The sequence below is a fragment of the Schistocerca piceifrons genome, chromosome 1 (genome assembly GCF_021461385.2).
Source record: "Schistocerca piceifrons isolate TAMUIC-IGC-003096 chromosome 1, iqSchPice1.1, whole genome shotgun sequence".
In the NCBI taxonomy this organism is placed as follows: domain Eukaryota; kingdom Metazoa; phylum Arthropoda; class Insecta; order Orthoptera; family Acrididae; genus Schistocerca; species Schistocerca piceifrons.
The window spans coordinates 1,038,919,919-1,038,937,352 of record NC_060138.1 but is presented as its reverse complement, the minus strand read 5'-3'; the positions used below and the strand labels follow the sequence as shown (position 1 = coordinate 1,038,937,352).

At 43.7% G+C, this 17,434-nt stretch overlaps 1 protein-coding gene across 1 annotated transcript in view; it reads left to right on the top strand.

The window, feature by feature from the left end:
- The window catches only part of LOC124725205 (mitogen-activated protein kinase kinase kinase 15), a 175,051-nt gene that overhangs the window by 11,435 nt on the left and 146,182 nt on the right, over positions 1 to 17,434 (top strand). Inside the window, exons 3-6 of the mRNA XM_047248456.1 lie at positions 228 to 442; positions 2,830 to 3,024; positions 13,992 to 14,164; positions 15,564 to 15,842. Coding sequence (XP_047104412.1) covers positions 228 to 442; positions 2,830 to 3,024; positions 13,992 to 14,164; positions 15,564 to 15,842 — 862 coding nt within the window. The remainder of the gene's footprint in view (positions 1 to 227; positions 443 to 2,829; positions 3,025 to 13,991; positions 14,165 to 15,563; positions 15,843 to 17,434) is intronic.

Genomic DNA, 17,434 nt, shown 5'->3' with positions numbered 1-17,434 from the left:
ATCAAAAATAGTGTTAGAAAATAAGTTTGATGGAACACTTTTATTGCATTTTTATTGTGTTCTTTTTTTCTAATTTATTTTGAATAAGTGTTGTGATTTTTTGTCAAGGGTTTCCTTTCTTGTATTTCATTTGTAGCTTTTTAATATTTATTGGCTCCTTCACTGATAAGAGCAAGCTATACTGTAAAATCAATATGTTATAAATAAATACTAATTTTTATTTTCAGCGGACTGTCGCAGTGTGACAGACAGTGTCGGAAGTCATAGTGACCTGTCTGTGCACACTGCATCGACAGCACAGACACAGTTGCAGCGTCCACGTATGGATGTTGTTTGTGTAATTGACCTGCATCAACCAGACTATCTGGCTCATAGAAAGAGAGCTCTAGAAGAAGTCCGCCAAGCGTGTGCTCTAGTTAATGCTGCTATGAACCATATACAGGTAACTGCACAAAATAACAAAACACACACACACACACACACACACACACACACACAGAGAGAGAGAGAGAGAGACAATTGTTTGGTATCCTTTGGTTTGTAGCCGAGTGGAAGGTCTCAACTAGAGACTCGGTTGATTCTGTGATGGTGTTGGCTCAGATTTCTGGACATGCATTATGGGACAGAGAATTGTGGGATTCCCCTCGATAAGTCAGGGGTGCACTAGACAGAGGAAGCAGGTACTTGAGTAGCAGAGTACTTATGGTGTGCATATGGGGCGTTTTAATGCTAGGCAATTATCTGATGAATGATCACCAGTTGATGTGAAACCAGTTGATGTGAAAAGGGTGATATTAGATTGTGCATAAAGTAGATGCTTTGAATGGCAAGATTTTAGCAGTAAATTACTGTAGTATTGGTAACAAAGTTCCTGAATTTACTGCCCTCCAGGAAAGCTGCCACATTCAAATTATGCTCGGAACTGAGAGCTAGATGGAACATGAAGTAGAAAGCTCCAAAATATTTAATGGGACATGGAATGTGTATATCAGAAAGATAGGTTGAATGTCATAGGAGCGGCAGTATTCATCGCAGTCGACAAAAATATTGCATCTACCGAGGTTCAAATTGACACTGACTGCTAAAGTATCTGGACATGAGTATCTGCCCTAGGTGAACTGAAGTTAATTACTTTTACCATCCACCCAATGCCATCGTAACAGTTTTAGAATCATTCGAAGAAAGTCTACACTAGTAGTATGGAAACACCTCTACTTTGAATATTAGTCGGAGACAACTTCAACATATCAAATATATGCTGGGACATCCATGGATTTATTACAGGTGGTACAGACAGTATTATGAATCAGTTGTGAACACATTGTCCGAAAATAGTCTTGAGCAGTTCGTTCAACAACTCACAAGCAATGGAAATATTTTAAACCTCATGAAAAATCAGTTGGGCAGGAGGACTGTACAGCTGTACCTTGGTTTGATCGTCACACAGACTCCAGTAAGCTAGGTGTAGAAATAGGCTTCCCTGGCATATGAGAAGCAGCCAAAAGAGTTGAAAAGAAATAAATGGGTGGGTCGGATAGAATCCCAGTTCAGTTTTATAGAGAATACTCCTCGGCACTGACTCCTTACTTAGCTTGCATTTATCATGATTCTATCACTCATGGCCAAGTTCCAAACAACTGTAAAAAAAAAAAAAAAAAAAAAAAACAGCACAAGTTACTCCTGTGTTATATGAAAGGTAAAAGAAGGAACTTATAAAGTTACAGACCAGTGTCCTTATATCAGTTTGCTGCAGTATTTTTGAGTGTATTTAATGTTTGAATATGATAAAAATCCTTGAGACAGAAAAGTTTCCATTCACAGATTAGAAACTTTCGCTTGTGCAAAACTCAGCTTGACCTTTCTCGCACAATATCTGTGAACCATATATGAAGGACAACAGCAGATTCCATATTCCTAGATCTCTGGAAAGTTTTTAAAATGGTGCTCCACTGCAGACTGTTAGCAAAGGCCTATGCATGTGGAATCAGTTCTCAGATTTGTGATTGGCTTAAAGACACTCTAAGTAATAAAACCGTGTACTTTGTCCTGTATGGTGAGTGTCATCAGAGATAAGGGTGTTTCGCTCCTTCTCTCAGTAACGACATTCTTTTCATGAGCAGGAATAAAATTATTTGATGAAAATACAGTGCTTAATAAAATGAAATTGGTCAATATTTGTTATTATCTCATTGTGGACAGGTTGATCTTTCGTAAATGAAACAACTGTGGGTTATTATATCACAAAAATTCTGTAAAGGCCCACACTCATCCATAAGAAAATCTCACTTAGACTAACTGCAGTGCTCTATGAGCTATCATAGCCATAGTCCATAGTATTACTAAACGTACTTACATTGATACTATTTAAATGTTGTAAGTATGTGACAGGTTGGTGGAATTGTATGATCAATATTTAAAAAATCCAGCAGTGAGAACATCTGAAGAGGAGCAGTTCTGATATGGGTCACAGTATTCAGCTGATTCTTCAGTTGTGATGGACCAAGAAATCTGTGCATTGAACATTTGTTTGGTAATGCAATATTGATGATCTAAGGACTATTAGCCTACTCTGTTAGTAAAGCTTAAATTTTTAGCAGCTGTTTCATTGTTCCTGTCTGGTATTTAACTCCATTTCTATGTCATGTCCTTTTTGTAATATTGTTGTTAGACCTGTTACACCAATGATAAAACTGTGTGTGTGTTGGAGGAGGGGGGGGGGGGGGATAATGAGGGTTAGTTTTCTTTTAGACAAATTTTTTTTGTACCCATTCCTACTTCAGCTCTATTTACCAATTCGTAATTATTTCTTAACTGTACTTTCTTTTCTAGTTTGAAAAACTGGATTTTGGTGAAACAAATGTGTTGGATACATTTTATAATGCTGATGTGGCAGTCGTGGATCTGTCAGTACAGATTCAGCAGAGTTCTCTCTTCTATCATTTGGGAGTCCGTGAAAGCTTTGGGATGAAGGAGAATATATTACTATATAATGACTTCGATACAGAGGCAACTTTAAGACTGAAGGTAAGGTGTAGTATGTGAAGTACTGTAAAACGTAAATAGATGTTGCAATAAGAAATATTTCACTTTCTTATTTGGCACATGAGTAGGACTCAGGCATGTATCCGAACCAATGGATAAGGGTGAACCAAATGAAAATTAGACAGAGGGAGAAAAGTAAGTAAATTGTTTTTATTTCAAAAGTAATTACCATAACTGTGAATAAGTTTATCCCATTGTGAGATGGTCAGTGCCTTCATGAAAATTGTTTGTCATTGCCTACAGAACCATGATTGTACTCTTGCGATGCGCCTCTTTAGCTACAAATATCTTTTTTCAGGGCTCCAAAAAAGTGGAAATCAAATGGCAAAAGATTAGGACTATATGGCAAATGTGTAAAGGTTTCCCAGTGAAAATTGTGCAACACATTTTTTTGACTGCACTGCAGTAGTTTCAGTAACAATCCCTTACACATCCTTCATTCAGTTCTGATCTCTCCCCATGCAATTTCCAGATTTTTAGAGCACTTAAGAAAGACATTTGTGGCTTTCAGATTGCTTCAGGCAAGGAGGTAAACACATGGGTACACTCCTGGTTCAGTAGACAACTGCAGACATTTTTCAGTGAAGGCGTTCGCCATGGTGCCTCACAGTGGAAAAATGTATTAACAATTATGGCAATTACTTTTGAAATAATGAACAGTTTACTTACTTTTCTCTCTCTGTTCGCTCCCCATATACATTAAAAGGTGACCTGCAGATCCATTAAGAGTGAATATATTAGTGGGTGCACTATAAGTCTTTTAGGCATAGCAATGTGGTTATAGAAAGTGACGGAGGACAGCCAATGTTGACCAAAAGTTGTGGTAGTTGACTTGTTGCTTCATACAAAAGTTGTGGTAGTTGAATTGTTGCTTCATCTCTCCTTGGGTAGCCAAAGAAGATGAGGTTGGTGTTCCTGTATTTACCACAGTAACATAGAGAAGATGCCACCATGCCAATATGATGTTGGTGTTTCCTGCAGCAGCTGTGATTGAAAGTGAGGTTGTTATACTGTTTTTTAATCTTTTGGAGCATTGATGCTTCTCATGCCAGAAGTTAATAACCAGTACTTGATTAATCTTCACATATTTGGTGCCTTTGTATTCGAATGACTCTTGCCATTATGCATTCCGCTTGTCTCTGAGTACTGCTTTGAGGATATTTAAAAGATCTGCTGTTGGTATGTTACCTCTCTCCATTGTTGCTTTGGGGTATCAGTCTGCTGATTTCCACTGGTGAGCTTCAATGTTAGATTCATAGTATTGTATGTCACTGGACGATTGTTTTGTCCACTGTAGAGGTAGCTCAGTAATTCAAGTGCTGATCTGAAATTAGAGAGGACAACAATCTGACCAGAAAGATGTTTCTCGGCATAAAGAAATGCTTGTTTAGCCACAAGCTCAACTTTCATTCGGGAGGATGACGGTTCAATCCCGCGTCCGGCCATCCTGATTTAGGTTTTCCGTGATTTCCCTAAATCACTCCAGGCAAATGCCGAGATGGTTCCTCTGAAAGGGCACGGCCGACTTCCTTCCCCATCCTTCCCTAATCCGATGATACCGATGACCACGCTGTCTGGTCTCCTTCCCCAAAACAACCAACCAATCAACTGTCATAATAATAATTTCCTCGTACAGCATGACTTTTTAACTGCTCTGATAGATGATAGCCCAGTATGCGCACCCACATTCATCTCTTTTTTTCAAAGTGTTGGTCTAGATGACCCTTGAGTTTTTATGATAAGATATATACTAATTCAAAACACAGTCATTTGAATAACCATAGCCAAAGTCAGGATTGTATGGGCTAGGACCATTTTAATAAAAAGTTCCTAATTAAGTATTTGTTACGTGGTATGGCTCTGTGGCCAGCACTAAGAGAGCGTTACTTGGATTAGATTTCATTGCTCTTGGAAACATTTTAAGTGCTTTATACTGATATTTATCTAGCCATCTGAGACGTGCCCAGGTATGGAAGTGATGGTATGTATTGTTCCTTCCAGTTCTGAACACAAACATGCTTTGTGAGCAATGTCTTCCGAGTGGTGTAGTCTCTTTCATTAAAATCTGATTATACGGTGACACAACACCAAATATGAGTATATTATGGTGCAATGCTAGAATTACATTCTAGTGACAAATGATAATTTTTCATCTTTTACTCCACTGTCACTCACAGTAATCAAATTATAGTAGATACTAATTTTTGGTCAGCTTTACGATTAGGCCTTTCATCTTTATATGGTTCTTTCTGTCAAGGTCCCCAAGGTCCCCCCCCCCCCCCCTCCCCGCCCCTGCGGGTTCGGGGGTTAGAATAGGCCTGCGGTATTCCTGCCTGTCGTAAGAGGCGACTAAAAGGAGTCTCAAATGTTTCGGCCTTATGTGATGGTCCCCTCTCGGGTTTGACCTCCATCTTTCTAAATTATTCCGAAGAGCGAGCCAATTGGGGAAGGGCGCCTTACATGGTGCACTGTATCCGTCGTGCGTTGAGACCTTTAGCTGGCTTTTTCGTCGTTGCACTGGGGTCCCGCTCGTTTTCCATCTCTTGGGCGAGGATACGTCCCTGGGTGCGATTCCCACGCTGCAATCTGCAGTGTTTCTTTTCACTGCGACGACGACCTTGGACAGTTTTGCACCTAAGATCCAGCACGGTAGCCAGCCCGTTGTGGTGGGGCCGCCATGTACCCTCTTGGTTGTAGCCCCCTGACAACACAGGGATCGCTCTACTGATGCCTGCGCCGTTAACTCCCAACGTATGCCAAGGAGTAGATGCCCATCTCCTTGGGGCATCAGGACTCCCGGCAATGGCCGTCCTGCCAGGTGGCTATTGCTGCGGCTGGGTGGCGCCCGTGGGGAGGGCCCTTGGTAGTAGGTGGCATCAGGGCGGATGATCCGCAATGAAGCGTGGTAGATCATCTCTCGCTGGCGGCCAGCCGCCAGCAGTCTCTAAGCGTTCTCGGGCTCAATTTAATGCTGAAAAGTACAATCCGAAAACGTTCCCCTCTCTGGCCACGCCGTGGGAGGAACGTAAATCTCAGGATGGCAGTAGCAATTATTCGCCCTGATTCTTAGTTTGTACGAGAGCTGATGGGGAGTCTTTTCTCTCCACAAAGCCTCAGTTCTTCGTCGAGCATTTAGAGGACAAGTTTGGGGAGGTGGAGGGCTTGTCAAAAATGCGCTCTGGATCTGTCCTGATCCAAACGGCATCCTCTGCCCAGTCACGACGGTTACTTGCTTGTGACAAGTTGGGGGACGTTGCTGTTACGATCACACCGCATAAGAGTTTAAATATGGTCCAGGGAGTTATTTACCATAAGGACCTTCTTTTGCAGTCTGATGACGAGCTGCGCGCCAACTTAGAGTGCAGAGGTGTACATTTCGTCCGGCGCGTTCATCGGGGTCCGAAGGAAAATCAGATAGCTACCGGTGCCTTCATCTTGGCCTTCGAGGGTGATACGTTACTGGAAAAGGTCAAGGTGATGGTCTACCGATGTGACGTCAGGCCCTATATTCCTCCCCCGATGCGGTGCTTCAAGTGCTGGAAGTTCGGCCATATGTCTTCCCGCTGCACTTCCAGCCTCACATGTCGAGATTGCGGACGCCCGTCTCATCCCGATACTCCATGTGCCCCGCCTCCCATCTGTATCAACTGCGGGGAGCACCATTCACCTTGCTCGCCAGACTGCAGAATCTTCCAGAAAGAACGCAAAATCATGGAATATAAGACCCTGGACCGACTGACTTATACTGAGGCCAAAAGGAAATACGACCGATTACATTCAGTGAGAATGACATCATCCTACGCCACTGCTACAACACCTGTGCTCGCCCCATCAGTTTCGCGACTTCCGGCCGGATCGCTGAGTGGTACAACTCTTCCTGCCCCCTTGCCAGTGGGGGGGCTCCACCCACCGGGTTGCTCCTGCGCCACCAACCTCAGGAGCAACACCATCCCCCCCATCAGGGACGTCCGTCCCTGCTTCTAAGCTGGAGAAGTGTCCAACTTCTTCGGCTTCTCACACTCACAAGGGGTCCCTCGGGTCCCTCCCTTCCCAGGTTTCCACCAGTGGGAAGGCTGACGACCAACAGTGGCGTAAGTGCCCGCAATCAGCTGGTCGACGGGCTTCACGATCCTCCTCAGTCCCGGAGACTGAATCGGTGAAGCCCTCCCAGCCAGTTAAACCCAAGGAGCAGCGTGAGAAATCAAAGAAGAAGAGCTCTAAGCCCAAGGAACTCGCGGTGGCAGCCACCCCACCGCCACCTTCCAGCTCTGCGTCTGAGGACGAGGTGGAGATCCTGGCGTCCGCTGAGGACCTCGATCTCGCCGGTCCCTCAGACGCCATGGATCGCACTAGCACGGGTGCTCAATCGGAGGCAGCAGGTGACCCAGCGGCGTAATCTGCCTTCCCAGTCCCGTCACGCCTTTCTCCGCCATGGACAATACCATCCTCCAGTGGAACTGCAGCGGTTTCTTCCACCATCTAATTGAGCTCCTCCAGCTTATCAGCCTTCATCCTTTCCTTTGCATTGCTCTGCAGGAAACTTGGTTTCCGGCAATGTGAACCCCCGCCCACCGTGGCTATCGGGGTTATTTTAAGAACTGGGCGGCTTATGAAAGGGTGTCTGGTGGCGTCTGCATATATGTCCTTCACACTCTGCACAGCGAGTCTGTCCCTCTCCAAACACCTTTAGAGGCTGTCGCTGTTCGGGTGTGGACGCCACAGGCTGTTACCGTTTGCAGTCTTTACCTTCCACCGGATGGTGAGGTTTCGCAGCATGTCCTGGCTGCACTGGTAGCCCAATTGCCGCCACCTTTCTTGCTATTGGGCGACTTCAACGCCCCTCTGTGGGGTGGGTCAGTGGCAACAGGTCGAGGCACCATCGTTGAGCATTTATTGTCGCAGCTCGATCTCTCGCTGTTAAATGATGGTGCCTTCACACACTTCAGTGTGGCGCATGGCACCTACTCCGCCATTGACCTTTCCATCTGTAGCCATAGCCTCTTACCGTCTGTCCAATGGAGTGTGCATGACGACCTGTGTGGTAGTGACCACTTTCCGCTCTTTTTGTCACTACCACAGCATCACTCTTCTGGGCGCCCTAGCAGATGGGCTACGAATGAGGCTGACTGGGACTTGTTCTCCTCCACTGCCGCTTTTGAGCCTCTCTCTACTGATGACATTGATGCGGTGGTTCAGTTGGTCACAACTGGCATCGTTACTGCCGCCGAATCTGCCATTCCCCATTCTTCTGGGTCCCCTCGGTGGAAGGCTGTGCCTTGGTGGTCGCCTGAGATCGCTGAAGCGATTAAAGATCGCCGGCGGGCGCTCCAGCGTCACAAGCGACATCCCTCCATAGACCACCTTATCGCCTTCAAACGGCTGCGTGCGCGGGCCCGCCTCCTTATCCACTAAGGCAAGAAGGAGTGCTGGGAGCGGTATGTGTCCACCATTGGCCTCCATGTCTCTCTATCGCAGGTCTGGGCCAAGATTCGACGCGTCTACAGCTATCGAACCCCTGCCAGCGTCCCTGTGCTCTCACTGAATGGAGCAGTTTGTACTGACTCCGACGTCATTGCAAATCGCTTAGCAGAGCATTTTGCTATGAGTTCCGCTTCTGCAAATTACCCCCAGGCCTTCCGGTCCATTAAAGAGCGGATGGAACGTGGGAGCCTTTCGTTTCGCACCAACTACCCAGAATCTTACAATGCTCCATTCAGTGAGTGGGAATTTCGCAGTGCCCTAGCTGCTTGCCCTGATACCGCTCCTGGGCCAGATGGCATCCACTGTCAGATGCTGAAACACCTTTCAGTGGACTGCCAGCGGCGCCTTCTCGATCTTTACAACCGTCTTTGGGTCGAGGGGGAGTTTCCGTCGCAATGGCGGGAAGGCATTGTCATCCCCGTTTTGAAACCTGGAAAGACCCCTCTGGAGGTGGACAGCTACCGTCCCATTAGCCTCACCAACGTTCTTCGCAAGTTGCTTGAACGGATGGTGAGCCGGCGCTTGCATTGGGTACTGGAGTCTCGGGGCCTTCTGGCTCCGTCTCAGGGTGGGTTCCGTAAAGGCCGCTCTGCCACCGACAATCTGGTGAGCCTGGAGTCGGCCATCAGTACTGCCTTTGCCCGCCGCCAGCACCTGGTCGCTGTCTTTTTTGACATGCGGAAGGCGTACGATACGACATGGCGTCATCACATCCTTTCTACGCTTCATGGGTGGGGTCTTCGGGGTCCTCTGCCGATTTTTATCCGCAATTTTCTGTCGTGTCGTACCTTCCGCGTGCAAGTCGCGGCATCGTATAGTTCCTCCCACGTCCAGGAGAACGGTGTGCCACAGGGTTCTGTTTTAAGTGTCTGTCTGTTTTTAATAGCCATTAACGGGCTTGCTGCGGCCATGGGCAATTCTGTCTCCGCTTCCCTGTATGCTGACGACTTCTGCCTTTACTACAGCTCTACTGGCATTGCAGCTGTTGAACGTCAGCTACAGGGCGCTATCCGTAAGGCGCAGTCTTGGGCTGTAGCGCATGGGTTTCAGTTTTCGGCAGCCAAAACCCGCGTTATGCATTTCTGCCGGCGCCGAACAGTCCATCCTGAGCCGCGGCTTTATCTTGCTGACGAACTCCTTGCTGTGGTGGAGACCCACAGGTTTTTGGGGGTGGTATTCGATGCCCGGTTGACTTGGCTGCCTCATATCCGGCAGCTTAAACAGACGTGTTGGCGGCATCTAAACGCTCTGAGATGCTTGAGCCACACCCGCTGGGACGCCGACCGCTCTACCCTGTTGTGGCTCTACCAGGCGTTAATCCAGTCCCGTCTGGATTATGGGAGCCTGGCTTATGGCTCAGCATCCCCATCTGCGTTACGGGTGCTGGACCCAATTCTCCACAGCGGGATACGCCTTGCCACTGGTGCTTTCCGCACCAGCCCTGTGGACAGCGTACTAGTGGAGGCAGGTGTACCTCCACTGCGGTTCCGACGCCAACGTTTGCTGGCTGCTTATGCTGCCCATGTTCTAAGCTTGCCCGGGCATCCAAACTATCGTCTCCTGTTCCCGCGATCGGTCGTCCGTCTGCCAGAACGTCGGCCCCGGTCTGGTTGTACAATAGCGGTCCGCGTCAAAGAGCTTCTCTCTGGGCTTCAGGTTTTCACTGTTCCACCTCCTTTCCGGGCTACTTTGCGTACACCCCCATGGTGTGTTCGTCGCCCTTGCCTTCGGCTCGACTTGGCACAGGGCCCGAAGGACTCAGTCCCTCCAGAGGCCTTCCGCCGCCGCTTTTATTCCATCCTGGCCACGTATCAGGGCTCTGGCATTGTTTACACTGACAGTTCGATGGTTGCTGGTCGTGTCGGGTATGCGCTCACTCTAGGGGACCGTTCCGAACAACGTTCCTTGTCGGATGGCTGCAGCGTCTACACTGCTGAGCTGGTCGCCATCTCTCGTGCCCTAGAGTATATCCGCTCCTGCTCAGGTGAGTCCTTCGTTATCTGTAGCGATTCCCTGAGCAGTTTACGAGCTCTTGACCAGTGTTTCCCTCGTTCTCGTCTGGTGATGGCTATCCAAGAGTCTCTGCATACTCTTGCCCGTTGCGGCCGCTCTGTGGTCTTTGTGTGGACCCCCGGTCATGTCGGTATCCCGGGTAACGAACATGTTGACCGCCTGGCGAAAGAGGCCACCAGTAAGCCATCTCTGGACGTTGGCCTCCCAGAGACTGATTTGCGGGCAGTCTTCTGCCGCAAAATCGTGGCGCTATGGGACGATGAATGGCGTGAACTGACAACGCGCAATAAACTCCGTGATGTCAAGGAGACGACGGCTGTGTGGCAGTCATCCCTGCGAGCCACTCGCAGGGACTCCGTAGTTCTTTGCCGGCTCCGCATTGGCCACTCCCGGCTGACACACAGTTATTTACTGCGCCGGGAGGACCCTCCTCTATGTCGATGTGGGGCGGCTTTGACAGTGGCCCACATTTTGATGGCCTGCCCCCTTTTAGGTGTGGTCAGGCAGACATTTGCGCTGCCTGATACGCTCCTTGCCCTTTTAACAGACGACTCCACTGTGGCTGACTTAGTTTTACGTTTTATTCGGGCAGGGGGATTTTACCATTTAATCTGAGTGTTTCTGTTTTATTTTATTGTTTTGTGTTGATTCTGGCCTTTGGCCTATGATTTTAAACTGATTTTTTTAAATGTGTATCTAAGTGGTTGGCTTTTCCTTTTTTATTTCTATGGTCGGCCAACCACCGTCACACTCTGTGTGGTTTTAGTCCGTTTTGTCTTGTCTTTGTCTCAGTTTCTCTTGTTCTGTATTGTCTGTGATCTATTCTGTTCCTCGTTTTTATTCTCTGTGGGTGTTCTTTGTATTTGGAAAAGGGGACCGATGACCGTAGCTGTCTGGTCCCTTTAATCCCCAAAACCAACCAATCCCCCCCCCCTCTCACCCCCCTTTTTTTTTTAGTTAGTTAGTTGTACTCTCACATACCTTTGAACAGGAAAATGATATCTCTAATGGATCTATGATAAGTATGGTAGTCTGCTATAGCAATCAGTTGTATTACATCTGACATTATGACACCTGTCTAATCTTCATCATTTGTGGATGACTTCACTATGTTCTCTCCTTTCCCAAGTTTTGAAACAATAGCTCATCAATTTTGACTGATGATTGGGTGATAGGTGTGGCAAGATAGGACAGGTTTCAAATTATTGTCAGAGGAATGTGTGTGTCTATTTAAAGTATGTCAATCACTTTATTTTTGTATCTTTTTTAGGGGTAGGAGAGGTTATCAGTCCTCTGGCGAGTTTGATGATATCCCCTGGTCTGCCAATCTCATCTCAGAGTAGCACATCACCCAGGATTGTTACTTGTCCTATATATTCCAGTCTCTGCCTTCCTCTACAAGTTTTGCCCCTTGTGGGTCACTTTTAGTACCCTGGACATTATTCTCTGATGTTGTGACACATGTCCTAATATCATGTCCCTTCTGTTGGTTGGTGTGTGTGTGTGTGTGTGTGTGTGTGTGTGTGTATTTCTTTCCCCACCATTTATGTGGAGAAACTCATTTCTTACCTTATCAGCCTACTTAATTTTCAGCATCCTTTTGTAGAATCACATTCAAATACTTTGTTTCTGTTCTTTTCTAGTTTTCTCAGTCTTCTGTACAATGCTGTACATTCTCAGAAAGTTTGATACTAGTGGAATTCTTTTTATTGAGGAATGCACTCCTTGCTTGTGCCAGTTTCTTTCTTTTTCCTCCAGCCTTGTTTTGCTTCCAAGAAAGCAGAACACTGTCACTTTATCTGCTATGAGTTCCCTAATTTTGACATTACATTTGTCGCATATGCTACTGCTGTTACTCCTTAATAGTGCAATCTTTCTCTGATTTACGCACAGTCCATATTCTTTGCTCAGTAGGTGATACAGTCCATACAGCAAGTCCTGTAATTCTTTACTTTCACAGAGGGCAGCAATTTCATCAGGGAATCTTATCATTGATTATCCTATAACTTTGAACTTGAATCCCTCTTCTGAACTTTTTCTCATTTTTATTTCTTCTGTGGTAAGCAGGTTGAGCAGTAGACAAAAACTGCATTCCTATCATTGTATATTACTAGTCTTTGCCTGTAGTGTGCAACTATTTTTATGAGGATTTCAAACATCGAACACCAGTTTATGCTGTTGAAAGTGTTTTCTAAGACTACAAGTCCTATGGAAGCGTCTTGATGCTTCTGAAGTCTGGTCCCCCCCCCTTTTTTTCTTTACAGTATTTCATATTTTGTTCTTATTTATAGGACTTTTATCTGTACCTAACTTTGTTTTGGCTCTTCTTCTCCCCCTCAGTTCACTTTCCTCAGTATCTCTTTGATACTGGATGCTTCACAGTTTCTCTTTGTCCTTGCTCTCTTCTTTCATGTGAGTTTCATACTGTAGTCTACAAATGAATCCTCTTCTGTTCTTAAAATTCTTTCTGACTATATTTTTTTTTACTTTGACATATTTTCATCTTTATGTGTTACATTGGTTGCTTTCAAACTTCTGTCTCCTCTTGTTTTGCGTCCCCAGAAGCTTGCAGTGTGCATACACCTCATGTGTGTAACCACACTATTAAAATCTCCAGAAACTTATTATGTGCATGCATCTTCCAATTGTAACCACACTAGAAGGAAAAAAAGGTCCTGTGTCTATTACTTGAGTGTTCAAATCTCAGTATTTCAATTGCAACTGCATATCTTATTGTTATCACTGCATAGCTACATTTATGTTTGTTTATTAGATTCACTGCGAGGAGTTTACTTGGTATTTTCCTGGGAAATCTGCTAGTTTTTATGTGGCATATTCCCTAAGTTGGAATGCATTCGACCAGTATTCAAAAAGAAGTTGTGAGAGTGTTCTTACAGGTTGATTTAAACACCATTTTTACTAGCAGTGCATAACATTTATTAAAATTTCACAGATCCTCTTGTACTGGCACTACATGTAAATTAAATGTGTTTAAAAATTTTGTAATTACTTGCAGTGCATATTGTGCAGTGAATCTGCTTTTTATAGTTTACTTTTTTTTACGGCTGGCCTTTATAATGTTTATATCCATGTGATATCAGTGGGTGGGTGCACATTTCAACTTTGTAACTGAATTTCATCAGACTTGTCAGCTGTAAATTTACATCCACTGACAATTTTTTTCCTGTACTTGTACTGCAATAATAATAATAATAATAATAATACACATTAAAACTCATTTGTTCTTACATCAATTATCTTTTTCATTTTTTTTCGTCTTCCTTCCTGACCCGTGATACAGCTATGTTGCTGGTGACATTGATGATGATGGTACTGTTATTACCTTCCTTCCTTTATTCATATGATGGTGGTTTTTAATTCACTGTATTCTTTAATATTCCTTTATAATATGAAGCTGTAATTATTTTTGATTTACAGTAGTAGGTGTTTTACAGATATCATGTGGCAGCTATACCTTTGTGTCATATCGACTTCTTGACTGTGGGACGTGCGTTACAACAAATCCTGCAGCTGCAAGACTTACAGGAGAAGAAGGCTCTCTGGATCCTAAACAACATTTAACAATCAAACTGAAAAAGTTACTCCAAGATGTAGAAATTCAGTCAAAGTAAGTACATTTAGGGAAAACAACCTTAAAAAGTTACTGCTTTTGCTAAGTGAATAGTTACTATATGTGAATAATAATTGTCTACCATATAACATATAAGTTGTTGAAAATGCCAGAGTTGGAGACTGTATGAAATGAACTGGTGTGCTGGGCTCATAAATAAAATACATTTAATTTACGTATCCTTAGAGAGAGAGAGAGAGACTACTGATTGTTGGGACAGTTATGATGGTACTATATAACTCGAATGATACAGTACTGTCATACTCGTGCTGCTAAATCATTCCAAATGTAATTGTAAATGCCGAAGTTTTCCATCAGCGCAGAAGGCAAATGTTATGTTGTCAAGCACAGATAATATGTTTCAGTACTTCAATTCTCTCATTAATCCCATCTGAGACAGTTTTTCCTGTAAAGATAGCAGCTGTGTCATTCTGTTACTAGTAGTTGCAAAAATGATGCAGATGTAACACTGATTATTTCCATACAGTCCTTGAAAATGGAATTGGAGCTCTGAATTGTGGTGGATAGTAGAAAATAACAGTATTGTGACTGGAAATGGAATATTATTAATAAAAATATCTGCATAACCTATCATTTTGTCTTTGAATTTCTTGGGCTTTGAGAAACGAGTACTGAAGTCATTACATATGATTGTATTTTTCTTGCAAGATTGAATGTCTTCCATAAGTTGCTCCACGTGATTATAAAACACCTTTTTGTTTCCATCTGGGAACCTGTTACACAAAGAGTAACTATTTTGCCGTACACAACCAGTAACTGTACTTTGCTATGGCAATTCATCTGTAGTGTGTTCTGCACATTTTTTAAGTGGACAGTTTAGTTAACTACTGTTCTAATTATCTTATAAGTGCCAGTATACATGGGGGAGGGGTGGTGGTGGTGGTGGTGGTGGTGGTGGTGGTGGTGGTGACCACCACTGAGAGGATTTCTAAATGTTGGGAACTATTACTTATGTATTCATTGTGCAGGGTCTGTTGTGTGTACTGTGTCAACATGTCCAGGAAAGAAACTTCCTGGCAGATGAAAACTGTGTGCCGGACCGACACTCGAACTCGGGACCTTTGCCTTTCGCAGGCAGTTTTAATCTGCCAGGAAGTTTCATATCAGTGCACACTCTGCTGCAGAGTGAAAATCTCATTCTGATGTGCAGGAAATTTTGATACCTCACATGTATTCAACTGATGAAACAGAATGAGACTTACTGCATAACAGTGAATAAGTTGATGAAGTTTAGTAAACTTAGCCATAGTTTATTGTGTCCTAGGAAATTGATTGATCATATTAAGTGTATTATTCCTTGTACCTGAATCTGATTGTTAACAACACATTTTTTTTATTTGGAAATAATTGAATATGTCACAATTACTTCTTTCAGAGCACACATGAAGGAGAAGTTTTTAGCTGACTTGCGTAAAGCGAGAGAAACATATACGGGAGAGGAATTAGCAAGAGTGCTTCATAATATGAGGAAAAGACTTGATGATCCCAATGTGCTCTCTGGTGAAGTGCTGCTGAATGTGTTAATATCATTTAGAGAAATTCAAGATTATGATGCCATGGTGCAACTTGTTGACGACTTGCGAACTGTACCAAATAAGAGGAATTATATAACTACTTCAGCAATAGGATACCTCTATGCATTTGCACTGAACAGGTTAGTAAGATTTTGAGATTTTTTTGTACTTTTTCTTTTAGTTATTGCTTCATAAATGATAACCATAGAAACTACCGGTGAGTTCATAAAGTTTGGTGTATATGCAACATTTATGAAGACAGGAAAAATCTTTTTATCTGTTCTACTCTGTGCTGAAACTAAATTTAATTTAATTTCCTAGAATAAGAACTGCAATTGCGATATAAATAAATTTGGATACAATCATACAGAAAGGTAATTTAAGTATGAAAAATTCTTAAGTACACAAAGAGACAGTAGGACTGGTCAGTTCATACATGCAGTTGGCAGTATTTCCTGTACTGCTGACAGAAACATATAAAAGTAGTTTCCTAATGAAGCAAAAGAGGAGTGCGTTGGAGAAGGAGGGACAAGGGCGATGGGTGGGCGGTGAGGGAGCCAGGACTTTTGAAACCCAGGCTGAAATTGTCTCACCTTGTAAGAGGAGAAAGGTGGCTACACAGTTCCTCTTTCTTCCATGAAGAAGAAACTTGTCCTATTGAAAGCAAGAGTGCTATACTTGTAGAAATGTGGCCAACTGATTTACAGAAAATATTTTTCGCTAATAATCTCCAGTTTAATAATAACTGTATGTTACCAGACATGTGAAAATGACATAATTATTATACATTATAATGGAGGAAACAATGAAACTGAAAACTTGGCACAAACAATGTTTAACAAGGACGAAATATCAAAGTTATTGTGGAGCAAGAAACTGATAGTGACATCAGTTACTGTAACCTTGGACACACATTTACAGGAAGCTCACTAATCTTAAATCATTAAATTATTGTTAATAATGCGCCAACAAAGAGAGAGAGTGAAAGAGAGAGGGGAGAGAGAGAGAGAGAGAGAGAGAGAGAGAGAGAGAGAGAGAGAGAAACTGTGCAAGTATTGGAAAAAAAGCCTGTAAATGTTTGTGTTTCAAGAGGTGACTCTGAAGCATAAATGGTTAACAGTGGAAGGCCAATGTGCGTGGAAAGAAAAGTTTGCTATCGGTACATGAAGGCATGGTTACTATCAGTGTGTATTACTGTTTTGGACTGTTGGCAATCAGAAATGTAGTTTAAAGGCAAAAATAATTCAAACACTAAGGGTTAGTCAGTATGAAATGGAGAGGAGCATGTTGGAAATAACTAGGGGAGAGAGGAAAATAATGACAGTATGTTAAGCTAATCTATGTGAAGATGAATGAGACTGACTTGATAACAGTTATGGAGTGATAAACCCCAAATTTGTTTCTAGGGCTAGTAGGGCAAAAGAAGAGGGTAATAGTGATGATAGGAATGAATGGTTGACCAAAAATGTCTAAAAAATACCTTTTATGTGCAAAAGACAAAAAGGGAGGGAAAGTACACACACACACACACACACACACACACACACACACACACACACACACACACACACACACACACACAGAGAAGGAATAGCAGCCTTTTACACGGCATGTCTACCACTAAATTTTATCAGTCAGGATGAATGGTCATAGGGAGAGGATGTATACTGGCAACACACAATAACCTATTGCAGAGCATGTGCTACAACATGACAATCATGACCTTGGTCTC